General features: G+C 38.7%; 1 protein-coding gene across 3 annotated transcripts in view; it reads right to left on the bottom strand.

Annotated features, from left to right (window-relative positions):
• BMP2K (BMP2 inducible kinase) overlaps positions 1–23,823 on the bottom strand; it is a 119,317-nt gene that overhangs the window by 4,690 nt on the left and 90,804 nt on the right. For 2 of the 3 annotated variants that reach the window (XM_065404958.1, XM_065404957.1), the window contains exons 14-15: positions 20,968–21,125; positions 12,650–12,763 (exon numbers count right to left, since the gene is read on the bottom strand). In XM_065404958.1, coding sequence (XP_065261030.1) covers positions 12,650–12,763; positions 20,968–21,125 — 272 coding nt within the window. The remainder of the gene's footprint in view (positions 1–12,649; positions 12,764–20,967; positions 21,126–23,823) is intronic. The other variant, XM_065404960.1, reaches the window with a different exon arrangement.

The raw sequence follows: 23,823 nt of genomic DNA, 5'->3' as shown, positions 1-23,823 counted from the left end.
AAAACACTGATGCACTAGAAAGACACAAACTACAAATACAAAATCAAGGCTTATGAAATAGCATAAAGGGGATACGTTAAAGGATCTTTCTGCAGTCTCCATGGAACAGAGATTATGGGTCCTGTTTCAGTTGTACAGGATAGTAGGTTTGCAGAGACAGATCAGAGAATATTCTTCCCACTCCAGAAAAAGGTACTTGAGGTAGTAGAGGCTCAAGTCTAATTACTTGGAATACTTTTGTTAATTATGAGGCCAAAATAGTGTCTATAGAGCTTTTAACCAAAAAAAGGGTGGGGGAGGAGAGAAATAGAAAAGGCAGCTCATCTTTATTTAGGCTCCATCTGAATAGCACAAAATTACCTCTTTCATTAAATGATTTTTTTTCTACGATGCAACCCCAGTTTTATGGGTGAGGCAGAGTTGCCTAGTGGATGAAGCACCAGACTGTTATATAAGGGAGCTGGGTTCTATTCCTGGTTCTGTCACTGGCCTACTTGGTGGCCTTGGGAAAGTCACTTCACCTCTCTGCCTCAGTTTCACCATCTGTAAAATGGGAATGATATCGATCAGGAGGTCAGTATTTTGTAAAGCCCTTTGAGATCTATGGATGAAATGTGCTATACAAGAGCTAGATATTCTAACTCAAGTTACCTGTTACTAGTCTGATGTGCTACTGAGTGTAGTAAACCATAAGCAGACCTCTTAATCACCTGCAGGGGTGGAGAGAGCCCTGCTACAGCTCCACTCCTGCAGGGGGTTAGATTTGCTCCAGCAGAACTTCAGAACTCCCCTGTTGCAGAAATTAGGAGTGCCACGAGTTTAGCTTCAGTGCCCTTTTCTGCTGACTCAGCCAGCCTGTAACTGAGGGAACAGGGGTCACCTGAACCCCTGATTTTACGTAGGTGTCATGGCTCCCTTGAGACCTTTGTAAAATTCAGAGTTCGGTTATGCTAATATTTTACTATCTTACAGGTGTCTTATACAGCACCTTTCATCCTAAAGGACACACACATACACACACACACTATGGAGAATATTTATATCTTTGTAGATAAATTTCATTTCACCAACAGAAGATTGCTTAATGAATACAGGTCTCATGTTTATAGTATCACACCGAAGTAAATCAATTTAATTTACTGAAAATGCGCTACTTCCTTCTCAGGTCCTCGCTCTTACTGAAGCACAGCACTGATGATCTTTAATGAGATCCCATTTTTTAACTACAAAAAAGGACTGACTCTCTCCTAGCAGCAGTTGTTTTATTACTGGGGTTTGCTGTCCTACAGTGGAAAATACAAAGCTAAGCTCTTGTACTGGCCTTTACTTTTGGCTTTATTAATTATTGACAGCAGTGCCTCCTATGAGCCAGGTACTTTCCAAACACTGAAAGAAGGAGAGACCCTGAGCTAAGACCTCCAATCTAAAGCCAGACAAGTAAATAGAGACTGAGGAAAGAGACAGTTTATATACAAGTTAACTAGAGCAGTGCTTCTTAACCAGGGGCCTGGGGCCCACGAGCTGATTTTAGACTTGCTGGGGCCCAGGGCAGAAAGACAAAGCCCCACCGCATGGGGCTGAAGCCCGGGGCCCTGAGCCCCGCCATCCGGGGCTGACGCCGAAGCCTGAGCAACTTAGCTTTGGACGTCCCCCTGTGGCGAAGGGCCCAGGGCAATTGCCCTAATTGTTACTCCCTAATGCTGGCCCTGGCATAAAAACAGTTGTTGTGGCATAGGTGGGCCGTGGAGTTTTATAGCATGTTGGGGGGGGGGTGGCTGGCTTAGAAAGAAAAAGGTTAAGAACCCCCGAACTAGAATCATTATAGGCATCACACAAATGTTTCTTTAAGAGGGACTTAAATGTGAACAGGGTCAAGTCTTTGCAGATGAGCTCATATGTAGCATAGAGGGTCACATGGAAGACCCCACAGAGAGGCTTGTGCAAAAAGCTGACAAATGAGTGGACAAGGGTCAGAGCATGGGTGGAGTAGAAGGGATGAGGGGCAAGACAAAGCTTGCCAAGGAGAGATTAGTAGGGAGGACCAGAATTACAGTGAGCTTTGAAGGTAGTTGATGAGAAGCTTAAGTTGGATGCAATAGTGGGTAGGCAGCCAATGGAAGGATTTGGAAAGAGGGAGATGGTTACATTGATTAAACTGATGGGCAAGGAGGAGGGGATGAGTGTCTCTTTTAATGGGGAGCAATAAAGTGAAGTAAACCACTACCGTATTCCACTCCAGATAGGAAAAAAAGCAACTGCTAACACCTATCAGCAGAGCACTGCTACGTTGAAGTGCTTCATAATCAGCAGGAAGGAAGAGGGATGGGTGGTATGGCAAATGCGTTAAAAATACAGAAGGGCAAATTACCTCTCTTCCCTCACCTACACTCCCCCCACATGTAACTCCATTCTTACAGCAGTTAATACATTTTAAAATGTAATATGAAAGACTTTAAAAGGCATGTTTATTTTTAAATTGAAATATATTTTGAATTTATAAAAAAAAAATACTTCTTACAACTGACATACAGTCACCTACTTCAGAGATGGGCCAGATTTGTAACCCCCAGCCCAAGGCACTGTTTCTACAAATACAATTGTAGCATAGTAGGGGAAAATCCACCTAAAGGCAAAAGATCTCATGCAGCTTTTCCGTTGTGTGTGTGTCAAGGGCAGGATTTTGGATCTGAGTTTAACATCTATGCTCCATGGACTGCTTCCCAGTTCAGTTTAATTGATAAGGCCAGACGTGGTTTGGGTCCTGTACAACTTGAACAGCTTCCCCTTCCTATGCCTCGTCATCTCAGTTGAAGCTCTTTTGCTGACCGTGCGATGATGTTTTCGTGTAGGGAGTTGAGGCTGGTTAATTTCAGGAGAGTCCCCTAGCATGGAAGCCACTTCTTCTGGGTGAATCACAAGAGATCACTTTTATCGACCTTCAGAGCATGGAACAAAACATATTTTTGATCAAGCATTTGCTCGACTAATTGATAATCGCTAGTTGATTTATGGTCAATTGAAATGGTTTGTGCTGGGGGAGCTATTTGGACTGTCCACTGTGGGCAGTTTAAGTCAGTAAGATTCAGTAATATATCCATATGCAACAGTCATTAATGCATAAATATAAATCAATAAATCATTACATCACAGTCAACACCCAACGTAAGTTATAGGTAGGACAGCTATGTACTGTTAAAGCAATTAACAACCTTTGTAGTAATGCACTTGACCCAGAAAGTCCTCACCTAAGCAAACTTTACATACACTTTAATGACAGTGGTGCTTGAGCAAGGACTAAAGAATTGGGCCCTCTCTTTTCATAAAAAAAATCAGCACCCCTGGAATATAAGCAACTGAAGATGGTTCACAGTACAGGGCAAGTTTGCATGGTTTTTTTCTTTCTTTTCTTAAATGATGAATTAGTCTGAGTAAAAAGTTTGTCAGTCTACTCATTGGTTTCTAACTGGTAAAGCTTCTGCTGTTGGCTTATGGTTTATTCCTTTGTCACTCAAGGAGTATGCAACTTTATCACCCCAAGCAAGGTCAATATTATCTTTTGATGGTTAATGGTCTATTTCTGGCAGGAAGTAGACACTTACTGGACTATCTTGTTGTATTCTATGAAAAAAGTATAAATGAATAGTTTTGGTAACCACTTTTTCACCTCTAAAACATGCCCAGAGACATAATACGACTTTAGAAGTAATGTATGTTTTTTGTATGGAATTAAGAACAAAATGACCAGAAACATCAGGTGATTATAGCTTTGGACTGTTTGTTTGCTTCTGGTGTTAAATTGCTTCTTATCTGTTCTTAGTTTAAATAGTACACATTTGGTTTACTGTTAAATTAAAATCTGGATTATTGGACACTTTAGATTTCCCAAAGGTATAGCCTTCATGTTGGACTTGATAACCCCATGTCTTCCAAATCCTGACATTTCCAATATTTGTTGAGACACTGTAATTGTTAACATGAATGTGATTAGTTTGCAAAATGAAAATAACCTAAATCTATCTGATTTAGGGTAGACATTAGCAACATCAGGTTCAGAAAGACAAACCTGTTTTTAAAATGTGTACCAAAGTGAGTGTATATTCTGCTTTTTTGTATATACCTACACACACCTATATCTGTATGAAGATAGTTGAACACTTGTAACAGGTAAATGGTTCAATTTCTGTCTGATGAACTGAAAATTTGGTACACTGAAAATATCTAAATATCACATACTAGTCTTTATTCTCATCTTCCTGCTCTCACCCCGATGATGCTAGGAGACTAACCATCTGCAAACTGCATTAGCAAGACAAAGAGAAACTGTGAGGGCTGTGTTTGACCCCCTGGAGCATATACTGTGGCAAGATTTGTCCCATATTATGGGGCGTGTTTACTTTTCAATGGAAAACATTTTTATTACACGTGTTCTGTCATGGCAGACTTGGGGCTTGAGCCTGTGCCCATTATAATCAATGGTGCTGGATCTGATCTATACAGTTTAAAAGTCCTAGCACACTAAGTCAACTTCACTTTTGTTGACCTAGATTAACATCCTAAAGCTTAGTTTTTCAATATGTGGACAATAACCCCTGTAGAGGAATGGGCTTGAGAATGGAGGAAAGAGGGAAGAAATTGGTTGGGAAATAATTTTTTAATTTGAGCTTGCTTGCTATGTCTATTGTAAAGAGGTCTTATTTTAACTATACCTGAAGTGGTTAGGTGGTTTTTGTTTGTTTACTGGGATGAACATTTGCTGTTATTGGGTCTGATCACCCGAGCACCTCTTATTGTCAACATAGCCTTTATCGATGTTTTTCTTTCAGCCATAATAAAGCCAAGAGAGCTTTGAGAGATTTGGGAACAGCTTAATAGCTGACATAAAATAATATTTAGTTTTCATATTTAGAGCACTCTGCAAACAAACAGTCAATATATGACTAACTGTTCCATTGCCGATCAGCTTTGATGCCCCCATTCCTTGTAATGGCATAGGAACAGGCAGTCCTATTGAGGCTAATGGGACTAGTCACATGAGTAGCGTTACTCACAGGCATGTTTCCAGGATCAGGTCGATAAAAGGGTTGTGTTTGTCTGAGATTGTTCTATGGAGTCCTTAGACATTGTTAGCATCCATACATCACTAATGGTAATACTGAAGAAATAGATCTAAATATCTGCACAGAGATGCAATAAGGATCAAGGCAGAGCATGGAACAGGAAGAATAAATTGTTAGGACTAGTGTTATTTGAGTGCTTTCTTATTTATTCTAAGTGTCTGATGAATTAGGATTGAAGTCTTTTACTGTTCCCACCTATCAATCTATTGAACAGAGATCATATACATATGAGAGGCTATTTCAGAATAAAGATTATGCTATATCAGCATTGAAGTAGGTAGATCATACAAAAATAATGACCTATACATTTATAGGAGACCATTAGTTTTTCACCAAGTCCTTGCCTGTATATAGTAAGTATAGCAGTTTTAACCAACTGGACCACCTCCTAACCAAGGTTTTTGAGAACATGGACATAATGGTAAAGTCCTAAAACCATATGTAGGTACCTAAATAAGTGGCTTGATTCTTGAAAGTGCTGAGTATCAGAGGGGTAGCCGTGTTAGTCTGAATCTGTAAAAAGCAACAGAGGGTCCTGTGGCACCTTTAAGACTAACAGAAGTATTGGGAGCATAAGCTTTCGTGGGTAAGACTTGCATCTGAAAAAGTGAGGTTCTTACCCACGAAAGCTTATGCTCCCAATACTTCTGTTAGTCTTAAAGGTGCCACAGGACCCTCTGTTGCTTTTTGAAAGTGCTGAGCACTGATGAGCTCCCATGACTTCTGTGGGAGCTACTGAGCTCTTAGTATTTTTGAAAATTAGGCCACTTAAATTTCTAAAACTCAGAAACCCACTCTAGATACCCATTTTTGTACATTTTTAAAATTAGAGAACAAAGTAACTGCACTTCCCAGAGCATATCACGCATAGAAATAATGTCCTTTCAACTTGAACTTCCTACTTCTTCAGCTTATGAATGCAATGCAGTTACAAAAGCATCGCATCTGTTGCTATGGGGTTGAAAAAAAAAAAAAAGAGCATCACAGTTTCTGAACAAGTGGCGTGAAGACTAATTATAACTCTCACAGTAGAAAAACAATTCATAATATATTATTTCTGTGGTTCCAGGCTTACTTTGAAGACATATGCAGGATTTTCATTCTTTGATGACTGCCAAGTCATTTTCTCGTTTGAATGTTCCTATCCTACATAATAGAAAAGAGTGCCCACTTAAACGCTAAAACCAGAACCGTGTAAGTGTGGGGACTAGAATCAAAGCTCTGTCTCCTCAGCTAGTACTATAACGCAAAGAACTTTCACACAGAAGTGCACTGGAAAGACCCTTGTTCATCCCTTGCTCCCCTTTCAACCTCTCATTTTAAAAGATTTTAACGAAGCAGCAGCCATTCTGACTCATTCTTAGTTCTCACTCTGCCATGGTCTAATGTGAACCGCTGCAGTTTAAAATTGGTGACAAAAAACCTAAAATATAGGAGACAACCCAAGAATAGAGAACAAGAAACTATGTTGGGGATTTGTTTCTTTAAACCTGTAAGATCTTTCCAAACCACAGCTTTGTGTCAGCATTCTGTTACCATTTATTGACAGTAACGAACAGTGAGATCAAGTTTGGGTGTCTTGGATGTAAATCTGAAGCTTACAAGACATAGCTTGCAAAGAAGTGTGGGTGAGAGATACGTTCTGTTAATTCTCATCCCTATCAAAACCACCCTCAATATTACCCACTCCATCTGGAATTTTGGAATAATCAGATTTACAGAATATTTTCCCCCAGGACAGTTAATTATTTCATAGTTTAGGATTGGGTTGTCCTTGCTCCTTATCTGGATGCGACTATTAGCAATTTAAAAATTACCTCTGGTTACTATTAGACTTAGAATAAAATCTAACTTTCATTTACGTAACACTTCTGCCCTAAACTGCTTACTTCTCATACTGTGTGTACAAGCCACAGAAGTAGGTTTTCCTTGTTTGTATGCACAGATTGTTTTTGTTTAGATCTAGAAATAAGTTGCCTCTTCGCGCCCTCCCCAGGGTACTTGTAAGTGCATACTAAGTGCCAGTTTATGGGGGTTAATTTGGAACAGTTATTTAAATGACTCAGCAGTATAAGGCCAAAAGTCATTCCACTTCTATTAATAGAATATCTTGATTTCTTTGTTATCTGCAGGTATAACTGTGAAAAACTATTTCCTAGAGGAAGAAGCACAACATTTTATTCAAAACCTGAGATTAATTTCCTGACTTACTCCCCACTGAAACTGTAGGATACTTATTAGAATACAAAAGCAAATCCAGCAACCCTCTTTTCCCCCCCATTTCAGTGAAGAGATTCACATTTTGCTTCGTATGATTTTCATCAGCTTTGCTGAGGAAAATATGATATATTATGGATGTATTAAACTTCTGCAACTTCTAAATCATATGCTGAGAAAATATAGTTATAGAGATAGTAAACCTGGTTTTCCTCTCACTTACACTGGTTTTACAACGGTGTCTCCATTGCCTTCAGTGGAATTAATCCAGATTTAAACCAGTTTAAGAAAGGGGAGAATCAGGCCCTTTTGGGGGTAAAAGGAAGAGAACGCCTATCAGAAGGTTACAGCAGTTTCTGCAGAAATAAAAGAGTTTTCTTTACTTTTTATATACACCAAAAATACACAGTGAAACATGTGTTTAAAGACAATCCTCTTTAAGCCACCACTGATTTTGAGATCACCTCAAGACTTAGCTGGATTCATCATTGCTTGACGAAGCTTCCACTACATACCTGCACACATTATGATTAAGCACAGCTCAAACATGCTTTCAGGGAATGGGCATACTCCCACTAGAAATCAACAATAACATTCCTGGTGACTTTATGGTCAGAGTCGCTGTTGGTTAAATTAATGAGCGCTAAATTCAACCTTAAACAAGTAAAAATAAATATCCAAATACAAAGCCCCTGTATTGTTGATAATTCACATAAGTTTAAACATTACATAGTTTTACTGTTATTGATGGAGGAAAATTTCTATTTTCAACCCCAAAAATAGGAGTTGTCAAACTATACTTCATTTACCAAAAATTTTAAAAATGCATCAAAATAAATGCCTAAAGGGAAAAATGGATTTTGTTTATTTAATGACATTTTAATGTCAGAATGCACTTCAAAATCAACATGGCAGAAGATTTCATTTTTTTTTTAATAATCTTCTCAAACTGTAAACTGCTGCAATGAAATTTTCAAATATATATTTATAAAAGCTGAAGAAATATGCAGTAACATCTGTTTGCAATGTACTGCTCAGATTGCTACACTTCTAATCAGGTTTGCATCTTGTAGGAGACAATTGTTCTTCACTCAAATGCAAGGCAGGTGGAACATCTTTAATCATATAAGAAGATCCTAATCTTCAAGGAAATTTTCTGTTCTGATGTTCTTTTTCTAGACATCCGATTATAAGAGGATGAATGGCTTGTAACAACTGCAGTAATTACATGCCTTCTGCTGGTTCATCATTTTAGGGGCTGGGGTGGGGGGAGCGGAAGAGTAGGGCATAAGGGCCTTACGCTTTCTTTGAATTGGTAACATACTGCCGCCATCATTTCACAGCAATTTGCCACATGTCAGGCCCCAGGATTACTGGGACATTTCAACTAAATCTGCACTATTTCTTTGACGACAGGCAGAGCAGCAGCTGCTGAATATTGTAATAGAATTATGCTGCTTGCTGCTCTTGTTTTCAAGACAAGAACTGGAAATTAAAACAAACATTTGGTTCTTAGAATGTGTTTTTTCCCCCTTCAAAACACATCTGTGAATAACTTTACACTTGTTACGTCTGATGGTTTTTAGTGGCACCTCTCTTGTATCATGCAACATGAGTGGACTTACATAATGCATGATCCTGATGTACTGATCTATTTTAATGATAGTAGAAAACCTACTTCATTATTTACTATTAAAGGATGCCTAGTTATACAGTCTCCAAAGGATCTCTACTCATCCCCCAAAAGGCAAGGACTGAAGATGATCACACAACAAAATGAGTGACAGGAGTATACTTGAGTCATTTCAAGAGCAAAGCAATCAGCGTTGTCCTGGACCATCAACTTGTCACAGATCATGAATTCCCATTGTAGAAGGAAACTGACAGCCAGAGTTTAATAAAGAAAGATTACTGCAATATAAGCTATGCTTTTTTCCCCGTCAAAGTCTACAATATTAAGTGCGAGGTTTTTTTAAAAAGATTTTTTCCCCCTAAAGTGAATTACTCCATGAACTCACAGATATTCTTACTGTGAAGTGGACCACTGCTTAGTAGATGATCATTTAGCCAGAGATACTGGCATCCGTTAACTGCATCATCTACCAGGCAACTCAAAAGTACCAAAGTATGTATGTTTTGCATGCAGCTGGAGAACTGTGCAGTCATATTTGATATTTATATAGGGAATCAGGTGTTTTATGCAACTTTGCCCCACTGACTCAACTCTATTCCATATTTCTTCTGTCTAAATTTAAGAGACTTGTGCCTCACATTTACAAATCAAAATCTATAGTAATGTGTGTTATAGTAAAAATATGATGGGGAGAAACTTACTACAGGAGTTGCCATGGTCTAAAATCATGCCTATAGATTTAAAATCATGCATCATCCATTATCCTTGATTACCACAGTCTGAGGACTGGGACACTTTCACTATAATTTACCTGTTCAAAATTAAATTTTCAGGGAAAGCTGGTAAAAATATCCATTAGTTTCATTAGAGATGCTTTGCAGTAATAAAGAAATGAAGACTCTGCTTTTTAAAAAATGTTTTTACCAAAAGCTAGAAAATACAACTTGATTCAGAGAATAATTCCAGCCCTTGGGAGCCTGAAAGTATTTTTTTTTAAAAGTCTTCAAGTTCCTGGGAATTGTATGGATCCAGTTTAGTTATTCTTAAAAGGCTGAGACCAAGGCAGTTAACTATCTATTACCATTGAGTACCATTTCTAATAGCAGAAATTTATTTATGGGAATTTTTTTTTGTGTTTTTTTAACTAAAACACTCTACCAGAAGTTAACATACAAAGGACCAATTCGTTGGTAGGACTCAGAACTCTTTCATAAGCTGTACCAAACTGTGCCAGCCATCACAAGACATTATAAACTGCTTTGAGATTTGACAGATTGTGGTGTAGATATGCTGTCAAGAATTTAGGGGAAAAATAACTGTCACCTTGTAAAGAAAAGACGTTCGTTCAGGCTTCTGTATTTGCTAAATAGCACTGATTCATGTCCAATACCTCAACAAATTGCCCTTGTTGAAGAAATTAACCTAATAAAGCCACTTTTGAAAGCTGTGTTTATAGTACCCACAGGAGGTTTAGTGGGGAGGGTCCCCCCAGGATTAACATAACACAACACAAACTATTTACAAAGCTAAATTTTATTTTAAGGGGCGAAGCTGAAGCTATGGACAGAGAGAGGTTCCGACCCGCACCAAGCAGCGGTGAGAAGGAACTGGAGAGGCGGTCAGTCTGCCCTGCCCTTTATCCCCTCAGTCAGAGGCACAAGGTGAGCCTGGGAGCATGCGCGGATCAATGGACACTACTTTCAAATTCTCTGGCTCCAGACACATTGTGAGAGTGTGTAACCCGCAGTGGAATACAATAGGGACCATCACGCGAAGAAGAACATTGACATTTGTTGCAGTTTTTTTCCCAGTAAAAGACCCCAACATATGCCAGGCCTCCCAGTCTGCTGTGGTGTAAGAATTTTTTACAACCAACAGCTAGAGAAGATCTTTTGTAAGTCTCCTCTTACTTTTCAGCCTTAACTGATCCAGGATTGTAAATATTTTTTTTTAAATGGAGATACCTTTTTGTAAGTTTTATAAATGGCAAAAGTCAATAGTGAGGGTATATAGTTTTTCTCTCTAGATCTCCGCAGCTCTTCCATTTCCTGGACTCAAGTTTATCCTAAATATGTAAATGGAAAAAAGTGGGGGGTTTTCATTATATGATTTAGTAAATTCAATTTAATTATCTGAAGGTTATAGGCACAGCAGGCTGAGAAGCAGTAGCAGAGTAAAAGCATCAAAAAGTTGTGTCAGAAGTTAAGGGCCTATTAAAAGTTTCCAGACCTAAAAAGTATCTCAGTGCAGGATACCTTTGCTTGCTGAGTGTATCAAGATCAGGAAAGTAAAACAGCGATGTTGATTTGGGTGGCCACCACACAAAGGGAACCATTTCTTTCCTTATTTCACATTAATTCAGCCTTGCCTATATGGCAAAGAGTCTTTGCAGATACTGCATAATGCAAATCCTAGAGTCTCTAGTTCTATGGAGAACACACAGTCCTTAGGACAGGCTTAAGAGACCTGAGAAATGCTAGAACTCTTTAGAGCACGGTGATTGAAGGTGGTAATTTAGTGCTTGCTGAGCAGATATAATGGAAGAAAACTCAGAAAATGTAATCATGTGAGCAGAACCAGTTTAAGGCAGTCTGACAAGGAAAAAGTTGATAGAGAATGAGAACAGAACAGCCTAGCTCTTAATGAGTACCACAGAGAACAGAAGGCCAAATATTATTCTGTTCACACCTGGCTATACATGGTCAGAAAGGGCCTAAGTCACACAAGGAGATTCACAGAAATGCGAAGTGAAAGAAGAAAAGGGAATGTGGCTGCAAAAAAAAAAAAAAAAAAAAAAAGTAGACAAGATTGAAGACAAAGTGAAATCTGAGCATATTAGAGGAACCATTACTGTGGATATGGACAGTCAGAAAAATCACATGAAGAGGGCATTTTTAACTCAACATACCCACAACTTTGAGCATCTTTAAGTTACACCTTATTTTACTCATTGCTGGCTCCACAGTAGTACAAAGTAACAAAAGCTTTTTTTTAAATGTTATGGAGGAGTGCCCTAGATTCTATTCTACCTCATGCCTTAAAATTGTCAATGAAGTTCTTGTTGCAGAATTTTTAGTAACTGGCAAGTTAGTAAGCGACAGAGCACAACTTGGTTTATAGATCCCAGAGTTCACAGTACAGTCAGAAAATCTGTCTCTATAAAGAAAAAGTTATACAGAGTCTCAGTGTCATAAGTGTGACTGTAACCAGACAAAGCTAAGCTCTTTATCCCTCTGCTGTTGCACCTGGAGGTTCTAATAAAACAGAGGAACCAACAACAAAAATAAAAGACAAAGGTTGGTGGCTGAAAACAATAGAGGAAAGTAGCAATACTCGTGTGACCTAAATGACTAATTTCCTTAATAGAATTAGATTTTTTTTTTTAACTGACACGGTTGTATTAAATCCAATAGATCATGCATATGCAATTTTTGAAATGTAAAATGTATCAATGCATTTGGGTGCTAGGTTAGATTTAAACTTCAAAACATTCACGATAACATTAGAAAAGTTGTCCTCTATTCAATCTTCAGCCACAAGGCTGATGATTCCAATTTGCACTGGTTTGGTCATATAACTGAAAAAGCTTCCTTTGAGAGAGACAGAGACAGAGACAGAGAGAGAAAGAGAGAGAGAGATTGAGATTTAAATAAGAGGTAGTGATGTTACATATGTAACTTGCCTGGGTGAGAAATGAAAGGTACAGAACCAAAGGGATCTTCAGAAGGATGGTTCTGTGGAGCAGAATGTGGCTCCACATTCTTATCTGAGGATGCTCTCCTCTCCACGAGCCTGTCTGCAAAAATAAATGAAACAGAACAAAAAATAAAATAAAATAAAAATGGCAGTTCTCATGCCAAATTAATGATACGTTTAATAGATTTGTGTTTGTTTCAGATCCTCTCCTTGTACCCTGACATCTATCCCATTTTCGAAGGCCTTCATCTGCAAGAGTTCATTCTTGTTTTACTTCTCCACTCCCACCCCGAAGTAAATTGTGGCAGATGATGAAAATGTATTATAACCAAAAAACAATATAGTCAAACTTACTCTGAGCAGTGCTTGTAAGAGAGACTAATTTTCATTCTGTTCCATTTAGGTTCTAATATCACAAAAAACACCATGGTATCCAAAGACTTAAGTCAGACGCCTTGTGTTACATTTTTATTTTTTATGTCTAAAATCAGTTTAAAAAACAAAACAAAAAACAATTCACCAACTTCCCTAAAGGTAAAGCTTTTCTGCTAGAACCACAATGAAGGACATAAATTAGTAATCCCACCAGCATCCCTTTTAAATTATGGGATTGTACTAATGATTGCAATACCAGTTTCTGAGTTTCACCAAATCCAAACAAGTATAGTTATGTTTTGTATGCTCTTTATTCTCTAGAGTTCTGGTCCGTGCAATGTGTTTTAGAATTGGATACATACAGTATTCAACATTACAATAATAATGCAACAAAAAATTGGGAATGTAGTCTCCTCATTTATTGCAGCCTAGTGTTCCAAGGGTCATCAGTGATAAGACAAGAAAGTAACCCAAGTAACTGGAATTCTGTCAGCAGATCTATCTTGGTGCACTATTGCTCAAGAGTCTTGGAACCATTTCAAAGCAGTTACCCAACAGTACACAAACTGATAGTCATAGCTGAGCATTCTGTGGGTATAAAAGGCCCATATCCTCAATTGTCCACAGCGTCTCTCCATCTGGCTAAACTCCAGTTTTTGATTCAAAGGAACAAGGGATGAAGGGCAGGTGAGCAAGGATCTGCAGAAACTATATATTCAGATAAAGAAAGAAAAGTTACCAGTAACCAGAGTTAATATAATTATCCTTGTGGTATTCCATTGTAGATTAACAAGTAGTTGCAATTCCCAGGTGGATGAGCAATGAGTGTTTAATTGGACAGATATTGGATAAATGATTTGACAGAGTGAGCATATTGTCTAGCTCCAGCATTTTGAGAGATACTGAGCCAGATACAAACTGAAAGCATTATAAATCTGATGGAGGCAAGATAAAGAGGTGGCCACGGCTCTTCTAAAATGGGTCATAAGTCCTTCTGGCAAATTCCCACACAAGAGTTGCAGAAGGTGGTGGTTCAACTGTGTTGATTACAGGTGTGTCACTTATAGCAGTACCCAGTCTCAAGACTTCATATGGATCTCTGTGTAGGGGAAGGAGATGGTGGCAACATCACTGTGTCATACCTGAGTAGGTTCTTGAGTCATATGTGCACTCAACTTGCTCTCAGTTGCACCTGCTCATCTGTGCACCAGGTCCCGCAAGGTGCCAGTGTGTGTGTGTGTGTGTGCGCACGTGTGTGCGTGCATCTATCAGATTGTTGTATTAAAAGCCTGTCAATTTCTGCTCTGTTACGGCACATCCTGAATGTCTGAGTCATGGAAGACTTCAAGTAGCTCCTGGTCAGTTTAAGTTTCAAAAATGGCATTCTGCAGAGGCCATTAGTAATAAGCAGTGTCAAATTAAAGCATAGTACAAGACAGGTGTGTGGGAGGCTTTAAAAAGCATTGTTTCCTCCCACCATCATACCCATATGCATAGGGCCAGTCTGAGGAATTTGATTAGTTGTCCTTTTGCATATACTCTACTTATACGGCCTAAAATTAACTGTTTAACTCTTACACTTTGCCTCCCTGCCCATGATGATCAGATGACCTCCAATTTTTTCCATTTCTCCCACAGCCATCTTCACATTTGTTCCTACATGACCCTTATACAGGTAACATCTTCTCTGATCTGGTCTGTATGGACCTTTCTTCAAAGCGCCAATTAAATGAACTGACTATTCACGGAGAGTCTGGGGACCAGCTGGAGATAGCTGATGGGGGGGGGGGAGAGAGGGGGGAGTATTTTTCTCCACCTTTTGTTTGCTGCTTGTTTTAGGTTGTGAGGTCATCAGGACAAGGACTGCCTCTTACTGCATATCTGGACAGAGCCTACTGCGTTGTGGCCACTACCATAATACAAGTTTATGTAAAATGTGCATGTGGGAGGCTTTAGGTATCATCATCCCTAGTCTCCCGCTGTAGGCAAAATGGAGACACCTATTTTTCCACAGAAAAGACCTCAGAATATGGATGGGAAGGAGGCAGACTGATGGGGAGAAGGTTTTCAGACAGCTAGATTCCAAATAAAGAGTTGGGATTCTTAGCTCTCTGGGAACTTCAGCTGATTCAGAAGATGAAGCTAATGGGATCCAGGAACGCTTTCACTGACTTGGCACTCCTTGCATTCCACACCCTGAAACTGCCCCTATTGAATTGTTTCTGCTGAGGCTGGTTTTCAGTCTGTGTACCATTACAGTTATACTGCTGCTAGTAGCAAAAAATGAATAAGCCTTCCTTCTCAATTGATCTAACCTTTGGTGTTGATGGGTAGGTCTACACTTACCGCCGGACCCGGAGGTAAGCAATCGATCTTCTGGGATCGATTTATCGCGTCTTGTCTAGACGCGATAAATCGATCCCGGAAGTGCTCGCCGTCGACGCCGGTACTCCAGCTCGGCGAGAGGAGTACGCAGCATTGACGGGGGAGCCTGCCTGCCGCGTCTGGACCCGCGGTAAGTTCGAACTAAGGTACTTCGAGTTGCGTACCTTAGTTCGAAGTGGGGGGTTAGTGTGGACCAGGCCGATGTGTCAGTGACTTGCCTCCCTTTGATTTGTAAATTTACGATTAACAACAAGGAGCCCAAGGAAGGAAGGAAGGAAGGGTGAGGAAGAAGATTAAATCTTGCTGTGATTTAAGAGTTTGTCCAGTTTCCTGATTAAGGCCAGGGCAGAAGCAGGCTGACTCCATAGTTTCTTGATGCTCAAAAGGACCCTCGACATATGGAGCAAGCAAGATTACTTTGCATGTGATAGCCTGGAACTGAGGGATAAAAAGCTTGCATGAGCTTTCCTTGAGTGTCAATGATTAAGACAATCAAGCACTGGTTAATTTCCTTAAGACATGGAGTGGATGGTTCCTCAACACAGTTGGAGATAAAATAAATTGAGGGCAGTTGGGCCTTCTATACATTTCTCTAGCATGCTTGCAACCCTAGGTCCATATGCACACTTGTTTGAAGTGATTTGGGGTCTCAAAAATATGATTCAGAATGGATCTGAAGAGGAATTCTATTTAGGAGAATGGACAGTTTTCAGTCCCAAACCCATAGGTTCCAGTTTAAGAGTACTGGAGCTTAGAAAGCAATAACTCAGCAATAGTAAAAATTTCCAATTTGGGAAAGCATTTTTTATTTATTTATTTACACTAGGAACAAAATATTCAGCAAAGACTTCAGTAGCCAAGATAACAGAAAATCATAGTGAGCCGAGATGACCGTTTACTATTGCTACCCATATTCCAGTGAGTGTTACACTCTGGCTCCAAAGTGTAGTACTACAACTGAGTGTTTAGTCAGTAAAGAAACCATTTAGTCATAAATGCAATTCTATAATTTTCAGAAATCCATTACAATCACCCATGTTTGGCCTTTGCAGCTTCATTGAAATCTTTAAAACCACAACCACGGAAAAGGAAACCATGCAGAAAAAAAGCCAATAGCTAATGGACTAGCTAATTTTGAAAAAAAATGTTTTTACTCAAAAGAGTTCTCACTCAGCTTCATCTACTGGTTAATTGTCAAGTGACTGCCTCTGTGAAAGTCAGATCTTTTCCACAGCATATATAAAATATCAAGTTTATTCATTTCTCCTGCAGTGAACATGGAGAACAAAAAGTTTAACCATCATAGCATCAAGAACTTTAGTTCTCTGTGCATACTCTACTGTGCACGCAGATAATGGTTTAACCAGTTTATAGGAGAGATTGTATAGCAGAATGTGCCCACATTAAGATGAAGATGATGATAGCTGCAGATAAATCATATACCCTAAAAACCTTGACTTTTGAAACCCAAAAGGGAGAACCTAGGAAACTTGTTTAATTAATAGTGTATAATGGTGAACAAAACTTTAAATATTTTTAATTTATATGTAAATTGTGACATAACAAATTAGGCTTTTAGAAAGAAAAAAACAAGGGTCAACAATTTGTGATCTGCCAGTCCAGTGAAACTGAAAGCAAATGGAAAAGTTTATTTCAAAAGACTATATAATAGCTTATAATGTGTCAATTATTGGGCTAAGTAGTATAGCAATGAAATTTTCTTCTCTGGATTCTCATTCTTCTGTCCTTATTCCCTTAGATCGAAAAAGCAAAAATAAAACTAGAAAATTTACACATTCTGTGATAAACAGTGGCTCTCTCTTGTAAAAACTGATGTCCTCTCCTGTAGAAAGGAATTTGGTGATTTTATAAAAAGAGCAGATATAGATTTAAATACATGTGCACAATGTCAAAAACATTTTAGCAAGTATAATCTCGTTAATGTACAATGAAATAACTAAAAACAGAATTATGTAAATTATCTCTGTAGAGGTGTATGCCTCTACATTTACCACTTTTGCCATTTTAACTGTATAGTGGTAACCATTTGTGCTCTGATTTTAGAAGATTACTATAGGTATTACAGAACATACATTTAGAACAAGACTGCTACTGTCAACACTCAAAATCCATAGGCTAAAATATAATGGAAGTATTTTATCTATTTTGTCTACTATTGCCTTAATATCAGGGATCTCTTTTGTGACAGGAGATCAATAACTACAATGAGAAATTCATTAAGGAAATCCTTATTGTCAGAGTGAAGACTGTGGAAATTTGTGATCTATAGTAGGGCTTTCCATTGAGGCTTTTAAACTGGACTCAAGCCAAAGGTGAGGAAGAAAAACTACTGCACTTCATGCAGTATACTAAACCAGTCTGCCACCTAGTGTATTATTTGTCAAACCACAGGAAGTTATGTCTCAACATTTTCCTAGGCAGCGCTGTCATGTGGTTAAAAAAATATTGAGTCAGGAAAGCTGAGTTTCTAGTCTTGGCTCTAAAAACTCATTGAAGGACCTAGGGCAAATCTCTTAACCCTATCTATAAATGGAGTTATTACCTAGTTCAGAAATATAATGTAATATTAGTTGATGTTTGAAAAGTTTTTTTTTTTTTTTTAAATATACACTGCTACATAAAAGCTAAGTACTAAATACTGAGTAAATGGAACAGTGCTCAGGTACTTAATTTTACAGACATGTGAAGTGCTAGTGGATTACTGATCATATCATGAGCTTCTTGTACAACAGTAAAGTCACTTTACAGGCTAGGGTAGGGGAAAAGCAAGATACGCCAGCACTCATCGTTTGTTTAGTCAGTTATACTAGCAGGGTATAATACAAACATTGGACAATGGAAGTAACCAGTAACTGTTAATGGAGAATCAGCAGAGAACATACAAGAGATTGTAGAGTACAAGACATCATTAGTTTATTTTCTTCATACAATTCTCTTGCACAAGCTCAGTATACTTGAGGAAATAAGGAATAACTCAAACAAATGTTGGCATTCAGATAACGAAGTCTAATGTCTACTATGCTCTAACTTTTACTACATATTCCCCCCGACTTAACAGTAAAGAGCAAAAGAGGAGAGAAAATTGTGTGGTTTCAAGCACTCCCATTTTCACAAGGACTGCGTTCCAAGAAACATTATATTAAGGCAAGCATTATATATAATGAACGCAATATTAACAGGAGCCATCAACCATGTAAAAATTGTTATAATTCTTGTCATTTTTACAATAATTCTTCCTTTTTATGCCATCACTTTACAGTCCCATCTTGCACTAAAGCAATTGTTGGCCATGGCTATACTAGCGAGCTGTACCGATGCAGCTGTGCAGTCACTCGTGCAGCTGCTCTATGCTGACGGGAGAGAGCTCTCCCGTCAACATAATTAAACTACCTCCAACGAGCAGTGGTCGCTATGTCGACGGGAGAAGGTCTCCCGCTGACATAGTGCTGTCCACAACAGCGCTTCTGTCAGTGTACTTATGTCGCTCCACGGTGTGTTTTTTTCACACACCTGAGCAACATAAGCTACACCCACAAAAGTGCTAGTGTAGACGTAGCTCTAGTCGACAGACTGCACAATAATCTTAGTCAACTATTCTTCTTTGTATTCTCCTTAATCTTGCACTGAAAATACCACCAGTCATCTCACTACATAGCATCATAAGCTCTCTATCAGGTGTATATAAAGGCATTACATAACTTCAGGGCCTCTGAGATAACGGTGTTAGAATTTCCTGATGAGATAACCTTATGCAAAGTTCACTAGCATTTACAGGAAGAAATCAACCTCCTAGAACCTTCAAAGAAAGCGGCTTTGCATGAAAATAGCATTACTTTAGGATTTCTATTTTGCTGGAATTCTAGAATATGATCACACTGTATGAAGAAAAAAATTTAAAATCAATCTCTGACAATCTTATTTGCCCTTCTTAGAATCTGTCTAAGTTGTCAATTTTTCTACATCTTTCACCAAACTGAACAGAACTTTGGGTATGCCAAATATAGCCATTCTCAGTAAGCACATTTGCTGGATGGCAGCTAGTACATTAGTCATGAAGCCACTTAAAATATTTTTCTGGTCAGTATATTTTATTTTCCTTACATCTATCGGAAACGTGGCTCAAGAATACTCAGTGAAGCCAGATGCAGAACATACTCAGGACATTTAGCATAATTATGGTCAGCAAAGTGGTTAGGAATTATGAGAATGGTCAGTGCTATGCTGACCTTTCACTTTTAAACAAACATTCTCCTGTTGAGTATTATTTTGATTTCCAAATCTTCTAAGGCTCCTTTTGAAGGAACTATGCTTAAGATTTTCAACACAATTACTGGAAAGACAATAGTTTCAAGTTCCAAATTTTTTTTTTTTTTTTTTTTTAAAGAATGGTTATTTTCAACTAGGACAATCTTCATTTCCCAACATTAACAAGAGCAACTTTTTTGTTCTACTGGAAATAATTCATTTTTGCAATGCTACTTTGACATCTCTTAGAAAAGTGGTACAAATAAACCACATTTGTGCAACACTACGGTAAGTTTTCGGTTCTGCCCTATTTATTTTAGGCTGACTTCTTGAAGCTAAATGGTAAAAAACGATTTCATGTATGTTCTTTAATATTCTTACGTTCACTTTGCTTGTTGGCATTCCATAGTCTCATAGCAAGCTTACAAAAAAACAGTCACTTGGAAAAATTAAGCCACCAGAAATGTGAAAGAAGCTAGCTCTGTTAAAATTATAGTTTCTTTTTCCATTAATTCCCCACTAGCTATTTTGTTGCATTTTTACTCCAGAGAAATCTGATCCTAGCTGTCAAATGATTATATCTGTAACTTTGAAGTCAATGTCATGTTTTGCTACATGCTACAGGTCTTTTTAAAAAACAGATCTAGTCTTCCTTAACAAAATTACATTTGAAAATAGTATCGTGATGAATACCAACAAGTTGCCTAAAGAAAGGGATTTCAAGTAAAAACATTGAGATAGCGGACTTAAAGAGGAAAAAAGTTTATTCAACTATTGCCATGTCAGAACAATAAAGCAGCCCTTACATGTAGCCACTCATCAAAGGACATTACAAAACATTAACATAATGTAATAGACCAATTTGTCTTTCAGGCATTTTCAAAGGGCATTTCAGACCAACAGAACCTTCTGTTCTGGTGTGCAAGAAAACAGAGCTGCAAATGGAATAATGCAAGCAGCTAAATTGTCTCATTTATCTGAACACCATACTACTGATAGTTCGAATTCTTGACAATCAAGGAGATGAGAAATATTTAAGAGTTAAAGATTATATCAATAGCTGCTAATGCTAAACAGTGAATTTCCACTGCACACAACATTTTCCAAATGGAAAGAAAAGTGAAAAGGCGGACCTAGTTCTGCCCTCAAATGCTCAGAAAGAATTTTCTGTACAACAGACTGCATGGCCCTTAAAAAGGACAGTCTTTGGCACTGTTGAGTGTACCTACAGAGCCCTTATTTACTGTGAAGCGAAATAAGCCTTCAAGCGTCCCTTACTTGATCTCAGAAGGTCAAATTCTCTGTCCAGTAGCTCCTCCTCTGTTAGCTTGGAGAAATTGTCCTCTCCAAATGGGTTCCAGCCTGACATATCAGGTGGGTTACTGATGTTCTGCTTTGGGTAACTGGAAACGGCCTCTGCATCAGGAACGACTGAGCTGTGAAGTCAATTTGGGGAAGCAGATAAAGAAACATTACAGCCTATTGATGTAAAATTAAGCATATCAGAATTTTGTCATTTCAGAGGTCTTTGAATATTTGTTCTTACACACAATGTGACAGCTTCCCAGTGAGATGGTTTAGCAATAATTTAGAGTTTTGTTCCACCTTATTTTATATTGTTGTATGTAATTCACTTCAACTTGTGTTTTACTTTATGGGTTTTTTTCTCCATTCATTCTAAGCATGGCCAAATCATAAACAGCTTCTAATGTAAATGTGACCTGAAATAAGAAAGGTGGTGTATCTATTTGTTTCTGTATTATATTAAAAAATAGCCAAAATGTTTATTTCTGCTTTTTTAGGAGGGGGTGAGGAAAGGAAAATATTGGGAATGTCAAAATCTGTTTTGCTGCCCTTTTTTTTTTTTTGGAGAAAATGTATCTGTAGATTGGGAGCTGCTGGTCCTTAATTGAAGGGATGGGGCTATTGACTAAAAGGTTCCCCTCCACCACTTATTTATAGAGTTCACTAAGTTAAATAAGTGCTAACAAGAAAAAATAATTTTAAACAAAATAGTCACTTTCTCTTTAATCACGTTTTTCCTTTCTTAGAATCTTAATACCATCGGTTCTTTGGTTTTAATTAAAAATAAGGGAAGAAAGAAGAGATATATAACATGTCAACTTCTAATGAATGTGGTTTTTAAAACTTTTCAGGCCTTTATATATCTCAGCAGCAAAAAAAGAGGCATAAACCCATTTCCTTTGGAGCTCACTTTCAAGGAACAAAGAAGAATGACTAGAATGTGAATGTCCAAGGGAATGTTTACACTAGAAACACTACAGTGGCACACCTACAGTGCTGCAGCTGCGCCACTATAGTTCTGTAGCATAGACAGACACTACCACGATGGAAGAGGTTCTTAAACCTACCTCTCAGAGGCCATAGCTATGTCAACGGTGTCTACACTGGGGCTTACGTTGGTTTAACTACGTCACACAGGGCATGACATTTTTCAGTTAAAGCAGACATAACTTTACAGTGTAGACCAGGCCTAACTAGATATGTAAATATACGTTCATTCTTTCCATTTCTTATTAACTGGAAACATACAAAATTTTGCCCTAGCCTCTTGATTTACATCTCCTAACCCCTTCTACGTGCCCACCCCTCCAGCTTTTGCAAGTTGTATAAAAATCATGATCCCATATCCGATACAGGCTGAAAAAATTCAACTCAAATTTAAAAGCGAAGAGAAAAAATGGTGATAACCTAATTCCCTTTGGGGGTGGGAATATCACCGGCAAAAGCAGCCAAAACAGTAACAAACTAGAGTCTTTGGCTTTAGGTGAAGACTTATGACAATGAGACCAACGGACGTGGCCTGCCACCAGGAGGCAGGCAAAACCCAATTATCCATGGACAGTTACCTAGGAATTATGTGAAAGATCTAAACTGACTGAATTCATACTAAAAAGCACGATGTACTTAGGAGCCTTGTCTGAATGTTTGGAGAAGGAGCAATTACTTCCTTACAGTAATGCTGAGTTCGAAATGTTTTGTCCCTATGGGTGCGCCACATAGGATGTGTGTGCGCTCACACGCTCTCAATCAGAGACTGCCAAATAGTGTCTGCGGGCCCGTGCCTGCACAGAGCAGTGCCGTATGCTTCAAATGAGGGGATAAAAGGAGGCGCAAGCCCACTGCAACTCAGTTCCTTCTCAAAACTCCACAGTAGAGGGGAAGGAGGGCAAGAGGTGAAGCACCCATAGGAACAAGCAGTAACAATGAAGTGATGGGTGGTAAGGGAGTAAATCCAAGACAGTTCAAACGATTGCATCAAAGGCGGTGTCATCGCTAGAAGCAGATAAAATGGCATAATGCTGGTCAAAAGTAGGGAAAGATGACTAAGTTGCAGTTCTGCAGATTTCTGTTATAGGAACGTCCTTCAGTAGAGCTATAGATCCAGATTGCACTCTAGTGGAACGAGTTGTTACTTGTGTTAGGAGTCATCTGAGGTGCAGCCTCATGTGGGTAATCACAAATACAGAAGCAGACATGTGACCCAATAGCTCTACACAAGGCTTTAAGGTGGTTTGTGGGCTGAACTGCAGTGTTGAGATTAACTGGATAGGATGGAAAATCTTTCCTTGGGTAGATAGGCTCTTGCTATTGTGGAGTCTAAAGTGGCCCCTATAAAATCTATTTTTCGAACCAGAAATAGTATAGATTTCCTATGATGGCTCAGAGATTACAGAGTGGGCCTTGCCCACTGATGACTGGACCTCCTCAGGTGACCTGCCTTAGAGCAGCCAGTTGTCCAAGTACAGGAATATCGAGCTGACAGAGAAGCTGCTACCGCTGAGAGGATCTTTGTCAACACCCTTTGAGCCATAGAGAGTCTGAAAGCGACAACTCAATATTGGTAGTGATCTGTTCCTATTCTAAAGTGTAGGCAGTGCTTGTGGGATGGGTGAATAGCTACATGAAAGCAGACATCCTGCAAGTCGAGGGCAACAAACCAGTCTCCCAGATCTAGGGATGAAATAATAGTAGCAAGTGTCACCATTCTGAAGTGCTGTGCTAGGACATAATTCAAATTCCTGAGTCTCACCCTCTCTGTCTCTCTTGGGAACTCGAAAGAGATCGGAATAGAAGTCTCTTTCGATAAACTGGTGGAACTGACTCTATTGC

The sequence above is a fragment of the Emys orbicularis genome, chromosome 5 (assembly GCF_028017835.1).
Source record: "Emys orbicularis isolate rEmyOrb1 chromosome 5, rEmyOrb1.hap1, whole genome shotgun sequence".
Classification (NCBI taxonomy): Eukaryota; Metazoa; Chordata; order Testudines; family Emydidae; genus Emys; species Emys orbicularis.
This window is presented reverse-complemented; position numbering and strand designations above follow the sequence as displayed.